This window comes from Crocuta crocuta, unplaced genomic scaffold (genome assembly GCF_008692635.1).
Source record: "Crocuta crocuta isolate KB4526 unplaced genomic scaffold, BGI_CrCroc_1.0 scaffold132, whole genome shotgun sequence".
In the NCBI taxonomy this organism is placed as follows: domain Eukaryota; kingdom Metazoa; phylum Chordata; class Mammalia; order Carnivora; family Hyaenidae; genus Crocuta; species Crocuta crocuta.
The window spans coordinates 4713348-4726217 of record NW_027528611.1 but is presented as its reverse complement, the minus strand read 5'-3'; the positions used below and the strand labels follow the sequence as shown (position 1 = coordinate 4726217).

Here is a 12870-nt window from a genome sequence, read left to right as displayed (position 1 = left end):
GGTGCGTCTTCCATGCCCCCCTTGTCTGCGGCAGTCTGCTCTCCCCCAGCTCACACAGGAGTCCAGAGGCCAACCAAGTAGGTGGCGGCTGGGCCTCTGGAACATAGTTCCCTTCTGGTTTCAAGTCCAAAGTTTGCTCAAACCCTCTGGAGCCCTCAGAGTGACCTTGCGCATCAATATTGGTAACTACATGGGTCCAGGAATATGGGAATAAATTTATGTGTACGTTTTTAAAAATTGTCCATAAAGTAATTCTGTCTGGCCAAAATATCTTTACCCCGGTTATCCAGAGTATTGTAACAAAAGTAGGGTCGGAGTTGACACACAATAGCAGGTGATACCACCAGGTTTTATCTGTTCAGAAGGTAAGAGTTCTCTGGAAGGCCAAATCCCCAAAACTTGGTTGCTGAAAGGCTTCCAGAGGATTAGGAGAGAGAAATTTCTAGAGTATCCAAAGGCAAATGTTTCGGGGCCATGCCCTCACAGAAAAGGTTAGCCTATTTTTGTATACGGTATAAAAATAGTAATTTTCCAGAACCTGCCTACTTCGACCCAGGATCCCCCTGCCCCCATCTCCCTGTCCAGTGACAATGGAGATAGGGAAGTAAGGAGGGGAGGGGCTAGATCGGGTATTTCCTTTCTGTTAATTGAGGTCTGTCAACAACTCCCAAATGTACCTAGTTAAACCCATATCTAACCCACAAACCATGTCCCCTGGGTCGGATAACTCTCAGACGGATATCCCCATACAAGTGTATTGAATGGCTTTTTGTTTTAATTAAAACCCTCATTGTTTATAAAGCCCCCTTAGGACCATAAAAATAAAATTATTTTCCTTCCATCTTGATTTCAACTACTTCCATTTGGCAAATATGTATTCCCCTGTTCCCTGCCGCCCTCCTTGAATGTAAAAGCTCTAAAGATGGATTTTCTTTTTTTAAATAATGCCTTTGACCTTCTCCATATTCTGTGGCCAAAAGCATGAGCCCCAAAGCTTTAAAATTTCCTCTGGGCTATTCCACAAGACTCTCCATCCAGCAGAGCGGCCTCACTAGACAATTCCCCTTGGCTGCTTGGACTCAAAGAATCCTTTGCAAACCAAGCAGAAAGGGCAGCTGTGCTATCAGTACCTGTGGACAGGATCAGCTTGTACTCTTCCACGGACAGGCCACTGAAGCTCGTGTCTCTGGGGCGAGGGTACTGGTCACACGGCCAGAGAGGAGAGAGACGGTAGGGGAGAGGTTAGTTTTGCAGCACAACCTGAGACCTGACGATTCTGGGGAAGCCTTGCTCTCCTGGTGAAGTTCACCAGCCCGGGCCTCTAGAAGCCAGAGGGCCCGCTCGGAGAAGAGCAGTGCCACCCAGCGGTCAGAGACTTGGCCTCACTCAAGCGTACACAAGAATCTTCTTGAAATGTAGGCCGTGATTCAGGAGGTCTGGGTGTGGCCCATGATTCTGCATTTCTAACCCGCTCCTGGGAGGTGCTGGTGCTGCTGCTCATGAACCACACTCTCAGTTGTGAGGATTTAAAAGAAATCCCTTTTCCCTGTAGGCTAGGCACTTGGCTGTGTATATTGCTGGAGTTACTTGAACACATTTTTCAGGCTTGGGAAAAAGCACACTAAGTGGAATTTGACAGTAATCGTGTCATGGCTGAGGAAAAGCCCGGCTTTGTCTGACAGGACTTTCCCCAAACACCCATCTTTATCACCAGAATGTAGGGAAGTACCAGTTCCATCAGAGTCAATGGGAAAATGTGGGTAAGACCCAATGGTTGTCAGATATACCCTGGGCACACACTGGCACATAAAACACATGGCTTTTATTCCAAATTATAGATAGCTTTTATTTAGGTGAACTAAAAGCCTCTACCAGGTGCCTTTGTTGGCTTGCTTGAAATTACTGGTTACATCTGAAAGTAGCAAAACCACAATCATCGTACAAAACCCAAGCATTGTACAATCAGATTTTCGCTCACTTTCATTGGTCATTTCTAGTCCGAGGGCTGGGGACATAAAAGAGTGGCCCACTCACCTTGAGTTTGTAATAGTTTGAATGGAGTCGTGCCAAGCTCTCATACATCTGATCACAGGCCTCAGGCTCAGCAACCTGAAAAACAAAGAGCCCCCCAAGGAAGTGAGCAAACAGCCCCACCTCTCAGGCCGTGTCTGCACCTCTGGGAAGGACGCCGCTTCTAGAAGGCATTCAAATGAAGCAGGCCTGCAGCTCAGCGCTGGCTCCTCCACTCTGTGGGAAGCAAACTTGGCCTGCAGCTCCAGCGATCAGAAAGATATTGGAAATCACCTTTTTGTAATGGCCTCACCTCACCAACTCCCCAACCTGCAGAAAAACTCCATCAATCAGCTGGCATCTGGGACCTGTGAACCCCCACACCAGCTGCAGTGGGAGCCACCAAAATCAAAATATATTATCAGAAGGGCGGACCTCACAACAGGGAGTGGTAGTGGCGAGTGCGGGCTCGCCAAGAAACCGGGGGCGGTGGGGGGAGTTCCCATGCTCACTGTATGGTGGAAGTGACACTAAGCTGGGTTCTAAAGGATGCACAGGAGTCAGGGAGCAGAAGGGAGAGGAGAGAGGCCTTCTGGGTGGAGGAGACGGTGTGAGCAAGAGGCAGGAACGCTCTTGATGCTTCAGACCAGACCAATCTGGCTGAGGGCCTGCATATGCAGTGAGAGCCTGGGTGGGAGACAGAGCTTTCTGAGTTAAACCTTCAATATGAAAAGTATTAAATATTCTTTTACGAAAGGCAAAGAAAAAAGAAAATCATCTGAGCGCTCATCTGTGGTGAGCCGTTGCAATTTTACAAGGAAAGAAACATGAAGAAGGCAGTATTTTAAGATGAGACAGTTGAATTGAGGAGAACCAGGAGAGAGAGTCCAATTAAGTGCCGCTGGAAAGGATGGGGCCCGAACACTGAGGCCTTGTGAATAGAGGGGGAAAAAATCAAGAAATAACCGTGGGTGCCCCTGCTGGAAATTCCAGGAAAGATGGGCACATGCAGATGCGAGGGGTTTTTCCCCTTTCATACCTCTTCTTCGTTTTCCCTTCCTTCTCCCCTTGCTATTATTTATCTACAGTTCCTTACACTGCTCTGCCAAGAATTCTGAAAGCTCCCCAGAAAAAAAAAAACTTTCTCTTTTATGTTTTTTTTCCCCAGAATTCAAATGATGGATTTTTCCAACTTAAATCCTTTCTCGAAGAAGGCAAAGCATAAATAAATCAGTAGTTAAGCGTTTTAATAAGGCAGCGCTGCTTCTGCCTCTGTGCGCGTGTCAAATGAGGTCTCTGCTTTATTGCAAACAAAAAAGACAATCCATCACTTAGTTTAACTCGATCCATCCCCGGGTTCAGGCCACTCATCACAAGAATGCCCAGGGAGCCACATCAGAAGAGGGAAGATCCTGGGCTGAGGAGGCAGCCAGTGTTTGCTGAATAATAATCAAAGACTTTTTTTGAGTGGACTGGTGCTGAGGGATGGGCGGAAAGAACGGATGGGCAAGCGTGGGACCAGGGACCGGGTTCTGACCCCTGCAGGGCAGCGCTTGCAGGGAAAAGTCCAGCTGGAGCGGAGTTCTGCAGGATGCACTTTGCGGAAAGCACATGGACCGTCCTGGCTTCCGCAGAGTGTGCGTCACCAAGAGCTGACTGACACGGAAGGTAGGGGGACAGAAGGGACGGGACACAAAAGGAATGAGAACAATGCCAGTACAAAGTTTTAAGGAATATAGTGTCAATTATCAAAAGAAAATCATACATTTCATCTTTTGCTTGCTGTCTTCGTTCCCGGGCCGATGAGTTCACGTACAAATGTAAGGATCCCGCACTGAGAGCCTGCTGCGAGCTCAGCCCTGTGTACGCGCAGGTCTCCATGGCCATGGAGAGCAGCCGAGTCTCACTGCCTCGCTTTGAACCTTGGCTCCTTCGCTTATCAGCTATAGGACGTTGGGCGAATCCTCCCCCCCCACCCCCCGCCTCCCACACTTTAGGAAACATTTGCCACTAAGTAAGTAAGTAAATAAATAAATGGGTTCGAGCCCCACGTCCGGCTCTGTGCTGCCAGCTCAGAGCCTGGAGCCTGCTTCAGATTCTGTGTCTCCCTCTCTCTCTGCCCCTTCCCCACTTGCTGTCTCAAAAATAAACATTAAAAAAAATTATAAAGAAAACATTTGCCACATTTGCTTTATCACTCTCTCCATCTCCATATGTTTTCCTTCTGACCCATCTGACAGTAAGTTGGCACCTGATGCCCCTTCACTCCACAATATTTCAGTATGTTTCCTAAGAGCAAGGACAGTCTCTTATGTAACCACAGCTCCGTGATCAAATGCAGGACATCTGACATTGATACAACACTTTTATCTAGTTCATCATCCATTATCCATTCTGTCGATTGTCTCAGTAATCATCTTTACAGGAAAAAAAATCCCTTTGGTCCAGGATCGCCTACTGCAGGCCTCTGTCGTGTGCCTTTCTCCTTTCAGCCGGGATGGCTCCTCGTTCCTCGGCCTTTCTTTTGTCTTTCAAGCACTGACATTTTTGAAGCATACCCGCCAACTTAACCTTTCTCTTAAAAGAAAAGATAATAATAGTCCCTATTTCTGAGGGTGGTGTGAGGAAAAATGAGGTAATGCCTGGTTGCTCTGAATTTGGGGCCTGGAACACTGATAAATGTGAGCGATTGGTTTTTGTCAGTATTACTGGTAGTAAACAGCTGTAGCAGGAAGCACAGGCCTCTACCTCGCAAACTGCAAGAGGAAGGCGCAGAACAGTTCGGGATAAGCCGGGAGGAAATAATCCTGGTGACAGTGGCATGAAGGGTGCCGAGGACACTGCGGGGGAAGACTGGCCGGAGGGTCATGGGCTGAGGACGACCAGCAGCTACAGAAGGGAGTGGGGGCTCTCCAGGCACAGGGCAGGCTTCAGCACAGGCCTGTCCAGGGAAAAGGCAGCGATGGCATTCTTGGTGGGTCAGTGTCGCCAGTGGGATGGCCGGGGCATGGCCAGAGATGAGGTAACACCAGCAGAGAAAATCGCCGTACCTGACCGAGCCACGGGCTCTGACCTTTTGGCTCTCAACGGTCCCCAAGCATTCCACGGTCAGCGCGCGGGGGAGGAGACACCACCCTCGGTCTCCGCCAAGTGAGCAGTCGTCTGTCACACTTATTCTTCATCTGGTGGTCGCCCATCTGCACCTTCCCCTCTTACCACTATCCGACCACCTTCCCAAACAAGCTGAGGGACTTGCCCTCCTCGGCCACCAACACAGCACTTCCTGATCAAACCCCCATTCCAACCAGATCCTCACCCTCCAAAATCTTGCCCATGCCAGCTCCCCTCCCGCTTCTCATCAACTTCTCTAGCGGTAAGAATTTGCTACAGGGCTACTCAGCTACCTCCTACTACATACGCCCTCAAGGGGGTGACAGCTGTCCTCTTCCTTCCTGTCTTTTCTCATCTTTGAAAGGGCAGAGGAGGGCACAGGAAGAGGCTGGGGTCACCCTTGCAGGGCACTGCTCCCGCGAGGGCAAACAGCACAGGGTCTGAAGGCAAACAACAAAGCGATCCTCTGAGTCTCTTCAACCTCTTAAAATGCCTCCAGTATTAAAGATACGGTCCCCTAGATATTTCACAGAATGCCTGGTGCCCCATTAACAATCCAAGAAGGAACCAAACACCTGACAATAACCAATCACCAAAAAATGAATTTGTCACTCAACTTCTTATTTGGGGTCAGAAGGTGTCTCTATCAGGCTGTAAAAGCAGCTCGGTGGAGGCGATGAGTACGAGGCATGCCAACTTCTGGCCAGATGTTACTGCTTAAGGAGAGAAGCGGCCATGGCCAACTCCAGGTCCCAGGAGCAGCCAACCCAAGCTCAGCAATTAAAAATGTCTCAGTTCCTACTTAAAAGGATATCAAGAGAAATATCCTTCTAATTCTAGAAGCCTGGCCACACTCCTACATCCTACACTTTTATTCACAGACGCCAGCACAAACATCTCTGAATTTTGAAATATACAGTTGTCCTGATGAAATGTACTGTGCGCTTTTAGAAATATCCTTACAGACAAGCTTTAAATTACCTGATTTTGCATTCACACCTAATGAGATTACGGACATTTTAGGACTAATAGCAGCTCTGGGTTTGAGAAAGGCAGCAGTGGGACATTATGAAAAATTCAGCTCTGCTCCCTAAATGTGAATAAAATAGATGTGCAACTGACACAGTGTCCTTTATGGCTTTATTTTTGCTCCTTTTGCATTTCCCCTGCTCAGTCGTCAGTATATTTCTCTTTACCATATTAAACTTTTATACATACAAATCTACATCAGTGCCGCAGGCACTGATTTCGATTTTCAAAATTGAATTTTGGGTGGTGACTGCAATTGGTACACACAGCGGCCCTGATTCCAGTCACACAGAGGGACGCATAAGCACTTTTGGGAAAGGGTGTCGCAAATTGCTTTGCTAATTAAGGTAGAGCTGGATTCAGTCCAGGAGGATCTATGAAAAAGGGTTTTCATGGCTTGGTAATGAACTTCTGAAATGAGTTCATTCCGTTATGGGAGCCTATTCCCTTCAGTTGCAATTCTACTTCTTGTGCACCTACTATGCAGAGTGCTCTGCTAGGGCCTGTGAGGGGACAGAAAGACCCAGCCTTGGCCCTGGAGAAGTTGGCCGTCCTGCTGAGGAGACAAGGCATGTGCGCGTTAAAAAGCAAACATTTTTTTGCCCCCTGGGGTAGCCAGCATGAAACTGAGGGTCAGAGGTGGGAAGCTGGCTCACCAGGCCTGGCTAACAGGGCAGGTGTGGCAGGGGTCTCACGTTCACTGCCCTGACATTCACGAGCAAGGGGGAGCAAGAGTCCTGCGCTGAGGAGCGTCCTGGCAAGGCTGGGGTGGAAGAGGGACAGGAGGAGTGGCTGGGAGGACGCGTGGAAAGGCAGGGGACGAGGATGCTTGGGTCAAAGGCAAGCAGGGTCTTAAGCTGAGCCACGGAGTGCTTCAAGGGCCTGGGAAGGCAGCAAGCCTGGTGTGTTTGGGGAGCAGTGTCCACAGTGCACGAGATTCTCAAAGGTTAAGAACCACTTATATTGTGGCCAATTCGGGTGACAACAAGAAGACCCCCTACACCAGGGCGCGTGCTGGGACGTGGAGAGAGGCGAACACGGGCTGGCACCAAGGATCAGAGGACGGTGAAGGCCTCACAAACCTGCCTGCCACTTGTCCAGAGGGCAACAGGCAGGCCCAAAGTAAACTCTCAGCTCTGAGTAAAGCGGAGATCCAGTGAAAGTGGTCAACGGTTTGTCCCTCTCGGAGGAAGGGCACCTGCATCTTTAACCAAGCACAGAAGCCTGCCATCCTTTGGTCTAAACACCACCTCACCTCGCTCTAGCTCCACCTGGACCTGGGAGAGGAGAAAAGATGGAGACATCTGCACTGCCCCTCAGAGACGATTCTCCTCCTAAGTCTTGTTCTGCGGTGGGTTCAATATTATAACTAAAAATAGCATAATCTGTCCTCAGGCCATTCCTCACAAACTTGCCTGCCGGGGGTCTGCACACGGGGTGGGCAGCGCCGAGACAGCGTCACCGCGGCCAGCACAGGCCAGGCAGTTGTGGGGCCGGCTCCGGGCCACCCCGAGGACTGCCAAAGACCAGGGCTCCATGGGACGACCGAGAAAACAGAATTCTGTGTGCAACCTTGACATTCTCCTCTGAGAAGTGGAAATAGCATTTACATTACTGCAAAGCCAGGAATGCAGTTCAACTTTTCCCAAACAAGGTAGGTATTGTATCAACCTGGATATAATACAAGAACTCACTGGTGGGTGAGCCCCTTCCTGGGCGGCTGCATTTCCAGGCTGTTCCTCAAAGCTGTGCTCCATGCTGGATTAGTGGGTGCTGGTGTGCAGTCGAGGATCTTTCACAGGAAGCGGCCTGTGCACCTAATGAACTCATTAGAAGGATTTGCACCTTTCCCTGTACTTAAGTCAACAATTGCAGTTGTTTTGCCACCTTCCCCCACATTGAGATCCCCTTATTAAGCTGCAGGGGACGGGGGTTTTCTTGAAGAAACTGTATTCAAAGGGGGCAAAACCCATAACCATTAACTTTGAAGAAACTGCACAAAAGGACAGAGGGTGTAAGAGGTGGGGAGTGTGTTCCTGCTTCCCCCCACACCTCCCCCTTGGTGGGTTCTGGGTAGACCGTGAGGCTCCCCAAAGGGCAATCTGAGGTGGAATAAATGGAAGCGGTGGTTTCTGTGCTCTGCTTTCAAGTCTGAGGGGCTCATTTGCCTTGTGAGAGTGTAGCTCTCCAGCACTGGTGTCCCACCCGAGGGTCATCTTTCCTCCTATCCACACTGGCGAGGCGAGGCGAGGCGAGGCGGGGCAGAGAAAAGCAGGCGGGTAAACCGGGGAGATAATTCATTCTTTGGCAAAACTGTCCATGGTCCTAAAAGGCTTGAGCAGGGCACGAGGGAAAAGGAGTGGCTTGATGTTCGTGCAACAAGGGGACTTTCTAACAAGAAAGAACTTGGGAGAAACGGTAGCTGAGGAAAGATCGGGTGCCAATGAGGCAATATGCCAGATCAGAGCCAGGACAGCTGGGGCTGCGCTTACTTGGCTTGCCACTTACTCCCACGAGGCCCCGAGGAGGGTGTTTTTATTTTTCGGATTTTGTTTTCTCATCTGTAAAATGGGGATACGCGATGGCTGCCTCAGTCAGCTGCACCAAGGATTATATTAAACGAGATGCCTGCAAAATGTGCAGGCAGGTATTCGGTGTTACTGTGAAGATGCAGGAAGCCAAGAAGCCAGAGGACTGCCTGCCTGTCTCCTCTACGGGAACAAGGGGGCTGTGGGGTACAGCTGCCTCCCCCTCTAGTCCCGTGTTTCTGGCAACTGGCATAACTAAGGGGAAATTCCATACCAATCAGCCAACTGGGTCTAATGCCTGCTGCCGGCCGCCAGCCTAATGAAGAGTCAACCGGAACCACCTTTCTTTCTCAAGGTTTATAGATGACCCGGGGGTGTCAGTGGGAGTGACTCACAGTGCTCTTCTCGATTCTGGCAAGGGGCTGCTCCTGCTAAAAAGTATCATCAAGATTTACGAAGCCCAGGAGCATTCTCAGGTGACATCAGGATGAGGTACCATGACAGTGGTCCTGAGTAATGTGCTCGCTGCCATCATGATATACTGGTTTGCTCTCTGAGGGATGCATTCATCAGCTGCTCCAGAACCATCAACAGAGCCATGACTTGCATCTAAAACCATGACTCAAATTTGTGTGCACCTCCGACTGATTAGAACTATCTCCCCAGGTGATGACAAAGGATGACAACTCCAAAAGGGAGAGCTCTACCCTCCTTCTCTGGCTCCTCTTACACTAAGTCAAGTAGGCGAACATCACACTCCCTCCCCAAGACTCCAGCCTCTGTCAGCCTCACTGCTGGCTGGTTTTACCACTTGGATTTCAGTTGTGTAAATCGCACATCTGCCTGACTCTCTTTTGGTGGCAAGGACCAGGCTGTGTCCCTCTTCTGGAGTTCCCGCAATGCCCCCCCGCCCGAAAACTCTCAAATTAATTCTCACCACTCAGGACACAGAAATATTCCTCTCTCTCTTCACTACTTCTCTCCATCTAGTTCTGCCACATCTGCAACTATATTCAAATTATTTTTATCTCATGAGCCATAACCAATCATTCATTTATTTATTCAGACACTTACTGATTGTCTTTATGTGTCAAGAACCATGCTAGACACGGAGGGGAGAAAGATAAAAATGGCACCATCCCTATTCTCAGGAAACTCACAGTAAAATTAGGTAGGGAGGGGTGCCTGGGTGGCTTAGTCAGTTAAGCGTCCAACTTCGGCTCAGGTCATGATCTCACGGTTCTTGGGTTCGAGCCCCGTGTCAGGCTCTGAGCTGACAGCTAGATCAGAGCCTGGAGCCTGCTTCAGATTCTGTGTCTCCCTCTCTTTCTGACCCTCCCCTGCTCACACTGTCTCTGTCTCTCAGAAATTAAAAAAAAAAAAAAAAAACTTGTTAAAAAATAATAATAAAATAATTTTTTATTTTAGGTAGGGAGCAGAATCCTGAAAAGTCTATGGAGTTCACAGAGTTGGGGCTCGATGCAATTCTTGCTTTCAAGATCTTTATACGTGGGACCAGTGAAGACCACTGTCAAAGGCATGTCAGTGCAGCGCCTCCCCACAAGCCCTGAACCAGACACTCCATCCATGCTCTCTGCCCTGTCTGGAATCTGGTTTCAGTGATGCCACTGGGAATATTCTTGCTCCATTAGGTGGGCTGGCTTGGCTCTGTGTTGGGCTAAGCTGCAAAAACACGTGTGCTTGCTTTGATAGGTCTTGGCCAGGTTTGGCAAAAGTTCAGGTTGTGTGTTTATGTATCACAGTTCCCACCTCTGACCACTTGCCTAAAGTCCTAGGCTCAAATATCCCACTGACTACTTGACATTTCCACTTGGAGGTAAGTCCACTTGGCATCTCAAATTTAACATGTCTAACACCGAACTCAAGATGTTCTTCCCACACCCCACCTGTTCCTCATCTAGTCTTTCCCATCTCGGTAAACGGCACCTCCTCCCACCCCGTTGCTCACGCCAAAAAAATCTAGGTGTTATCATTGGTTTCTCTTTTTTCCTTTACGTCACATCCACTATATTAGCAAATCCTGCTGAAGCAACCTTCACACTGCAAGCCAAATCTAGCCACTCTGTCTCCTGTGCTGCCAACTTCATCCAAACCACCACTATTTCTTGCCTCTTCTCCTGTCTCCATGTTTCTCTTTCTTTTTTTTTATTGTTTATTTAATTTTTGAGACAGGGAGAAATAGAACGCGAGTGGGGGAGGGGCGGAGAGGGAGACACAGAATCTGAAGCAGGCTCCAGGCTCTGAGCTGTCAGCCAGAGCCCAACACAGGGCCCGAAATCACAAACCATGAGATCATGACCTGAGCTGAAGTTGGACACTTAACCAGCTGAGCCACCCAGGCGCTTCTGGCCTCCTTGTTTCAATCCTTGCCCCCTTCAACCCATTCACCACATACAACCAGAATGATCTTTTAAAACAAATAAATTAGGACACATCCGTCTTCACAAACTTCTCCACTGGCTTCTCCCTGGCCTTATGAGAGAATCCAAGTCCTAACCAGAGCCTTTAAGACCCTACTGTGCCTGGCTCCTGTCCTCCTCTGACCTCAACTCCAGCAAAGTCCATCTCACTCACTCTTCTTCAGCCGCTCTGGCTTTCTTTCTGCTCCCTAACACGTCAATCTGTTTCCTGCCTAGGACCTTTCCTTGGCATGCCCTTCCCACCAAGTACACAGTTCAGCTCATCTTCCCTTATGTCTCATCTATGTGTTGCCTCCTGAGCAAGGTCTCCTCTATCTTAATTAATAATACCCCTTATCATGCTACTGTTTTACACAAAGCATAGTACTGATCTGGACTATCTTACATATATCTACTTGCTTACTGTGTCCCGAACTAGAATGTACACTTAAATTTCAGGCAGACAGGACCTCATCTGTCTAATTCACGGCTGTCTCCCCAGTACCTAGCACATGGTGGGTGCTCAATGAAGATGTGCTTTATGAGTCCCAGAGCTGCTGTCGCACCAACCTGGAGGATAGCAAGAATCAGGTCTACTACTTACACACAGGGGCATGGGTTGAGGGCCCAAACCTGCTGCAGGGGCTTACAGGGGCCCAGGTAGCACACGAAGGCTTAGCTCAGGCCCTATGGAGGTCCTGGAGGTTCAGCTCAACGTCAGTGCACAACACGGCGAGGTAAGAGCACCGTGTTGGGGGAGCTATAAGCCTGCGACTGTCACTATCTAAGACTGGTGCTGTGTGTCTCAAACCTGGCGGCACCTTGAATCATCTGAAGAACCGTAAAAAACACTGAGGCCAAGGCCCCAGCCCCAGTGGTTCTGATTCAATACAGCAGGATGACCCTGGGCATCCAGATTTTTAAAAAGCTTTCTTCAGTCACTCCAAAGTGCAGCCAGATGAGAGCACGGAGTAAAAGGCTGGGTCGTCGCTGTTTGCAATTCCCGGGGGTACAGGAGGGTCCGCGCGCACGTGCGGCCGGGGAGGGAAGGCGCGCGCATGCGTGGACACCGCGGCGAGCCGCTCGTTGGCCCCGTCCCTGCCTCGTCCTTTCCTCCCATCGCCCCAACCGCCTCCCCGCTGCAGGAGGACCCCATAGTCCGGTCACCTGGGTGTTCTCTCCCTCCCGAAAGGCCTGTGCTACCCGCTGCCGCAGGTAAGCGCCCAAGTCCCGGCCCCGTTTGGTCTCGTCCACTGGCCATTCCTCACAGAGCTTAAGGAAACGCCGGTAGCGGCTGGCCGCCATTTTGGGCCCCGCTTCTCCCCGCCCTTGTGGGAGGAGTCTGCGCGACCGGTGGCGCTTGCGCACTTAGGCTCTCCGGCTTCCCGAGGAGGTGGGGGTGGGAGAGAGGCACGAGCATGCGCGACTTCGCGGGCGCCCTGGCACTTTCCGGATGGGGGCGCTGCTCTCCCGTCTCTGTTATTGGAGCTAATTCAGTCTTCCTCCTGGAATCGGCCCAGCTCGCAGGGGCAAGTCAGACGCGGAGTACCCCGGGGACAGGTTTGCTTCTCTTTTTCAATGACTGCACCAGAGCCAGACTAAGAAACTTCCTCTGAGCCCTCTGCCGATTTGCATAAACGAATACATTTGCATGTAAATACAGGTTGTTATTCGATGAAGATGTGTTTGAATTTCATCACGTAGCAGGCACAAGTTGTTCGCCTCCCCTTCTCTCTTCTCACAGCCCCTGTACCTGTCACTACCATTTGGTA

At 49.9% G+C, this 12870-nt stretch overlaps 1 protein-coding gene across 1 annotated transcript in view; it reads right to left on the bottom strand.

Annotated features, from left to right (window-relative positions):
• UQCC2 (ubiquinol-cytochrome c reductase complex assembly factor 2) overlaps window positions 1-12452 on the bottom strand; it is a 14221-nt gene extending 1769 nt beyond the window's left edge. The window contains exons 1-3 of the mRNA XM_077754756.1: window positions 12266-12452; window positions 2035-2109; window positions 1131-1200 (exon numbers count right to left, since the gene is read on the bottom strand). Of these exons, the coding sequence (XP_077610882.1) occupies window positions 1131-1200; window positions 2035-2109; window positions 12266-12403 (283 nt within the window). The 5' untranslated portion in view covers window positions 12404-12452. The remainder of the gene's footprint in view (window positions 1-1130; window positions 1201-2034; window positions 2110-12265) is intronic.
• Window positions 12453-12870: the final 418 nt, after the last annotated feature.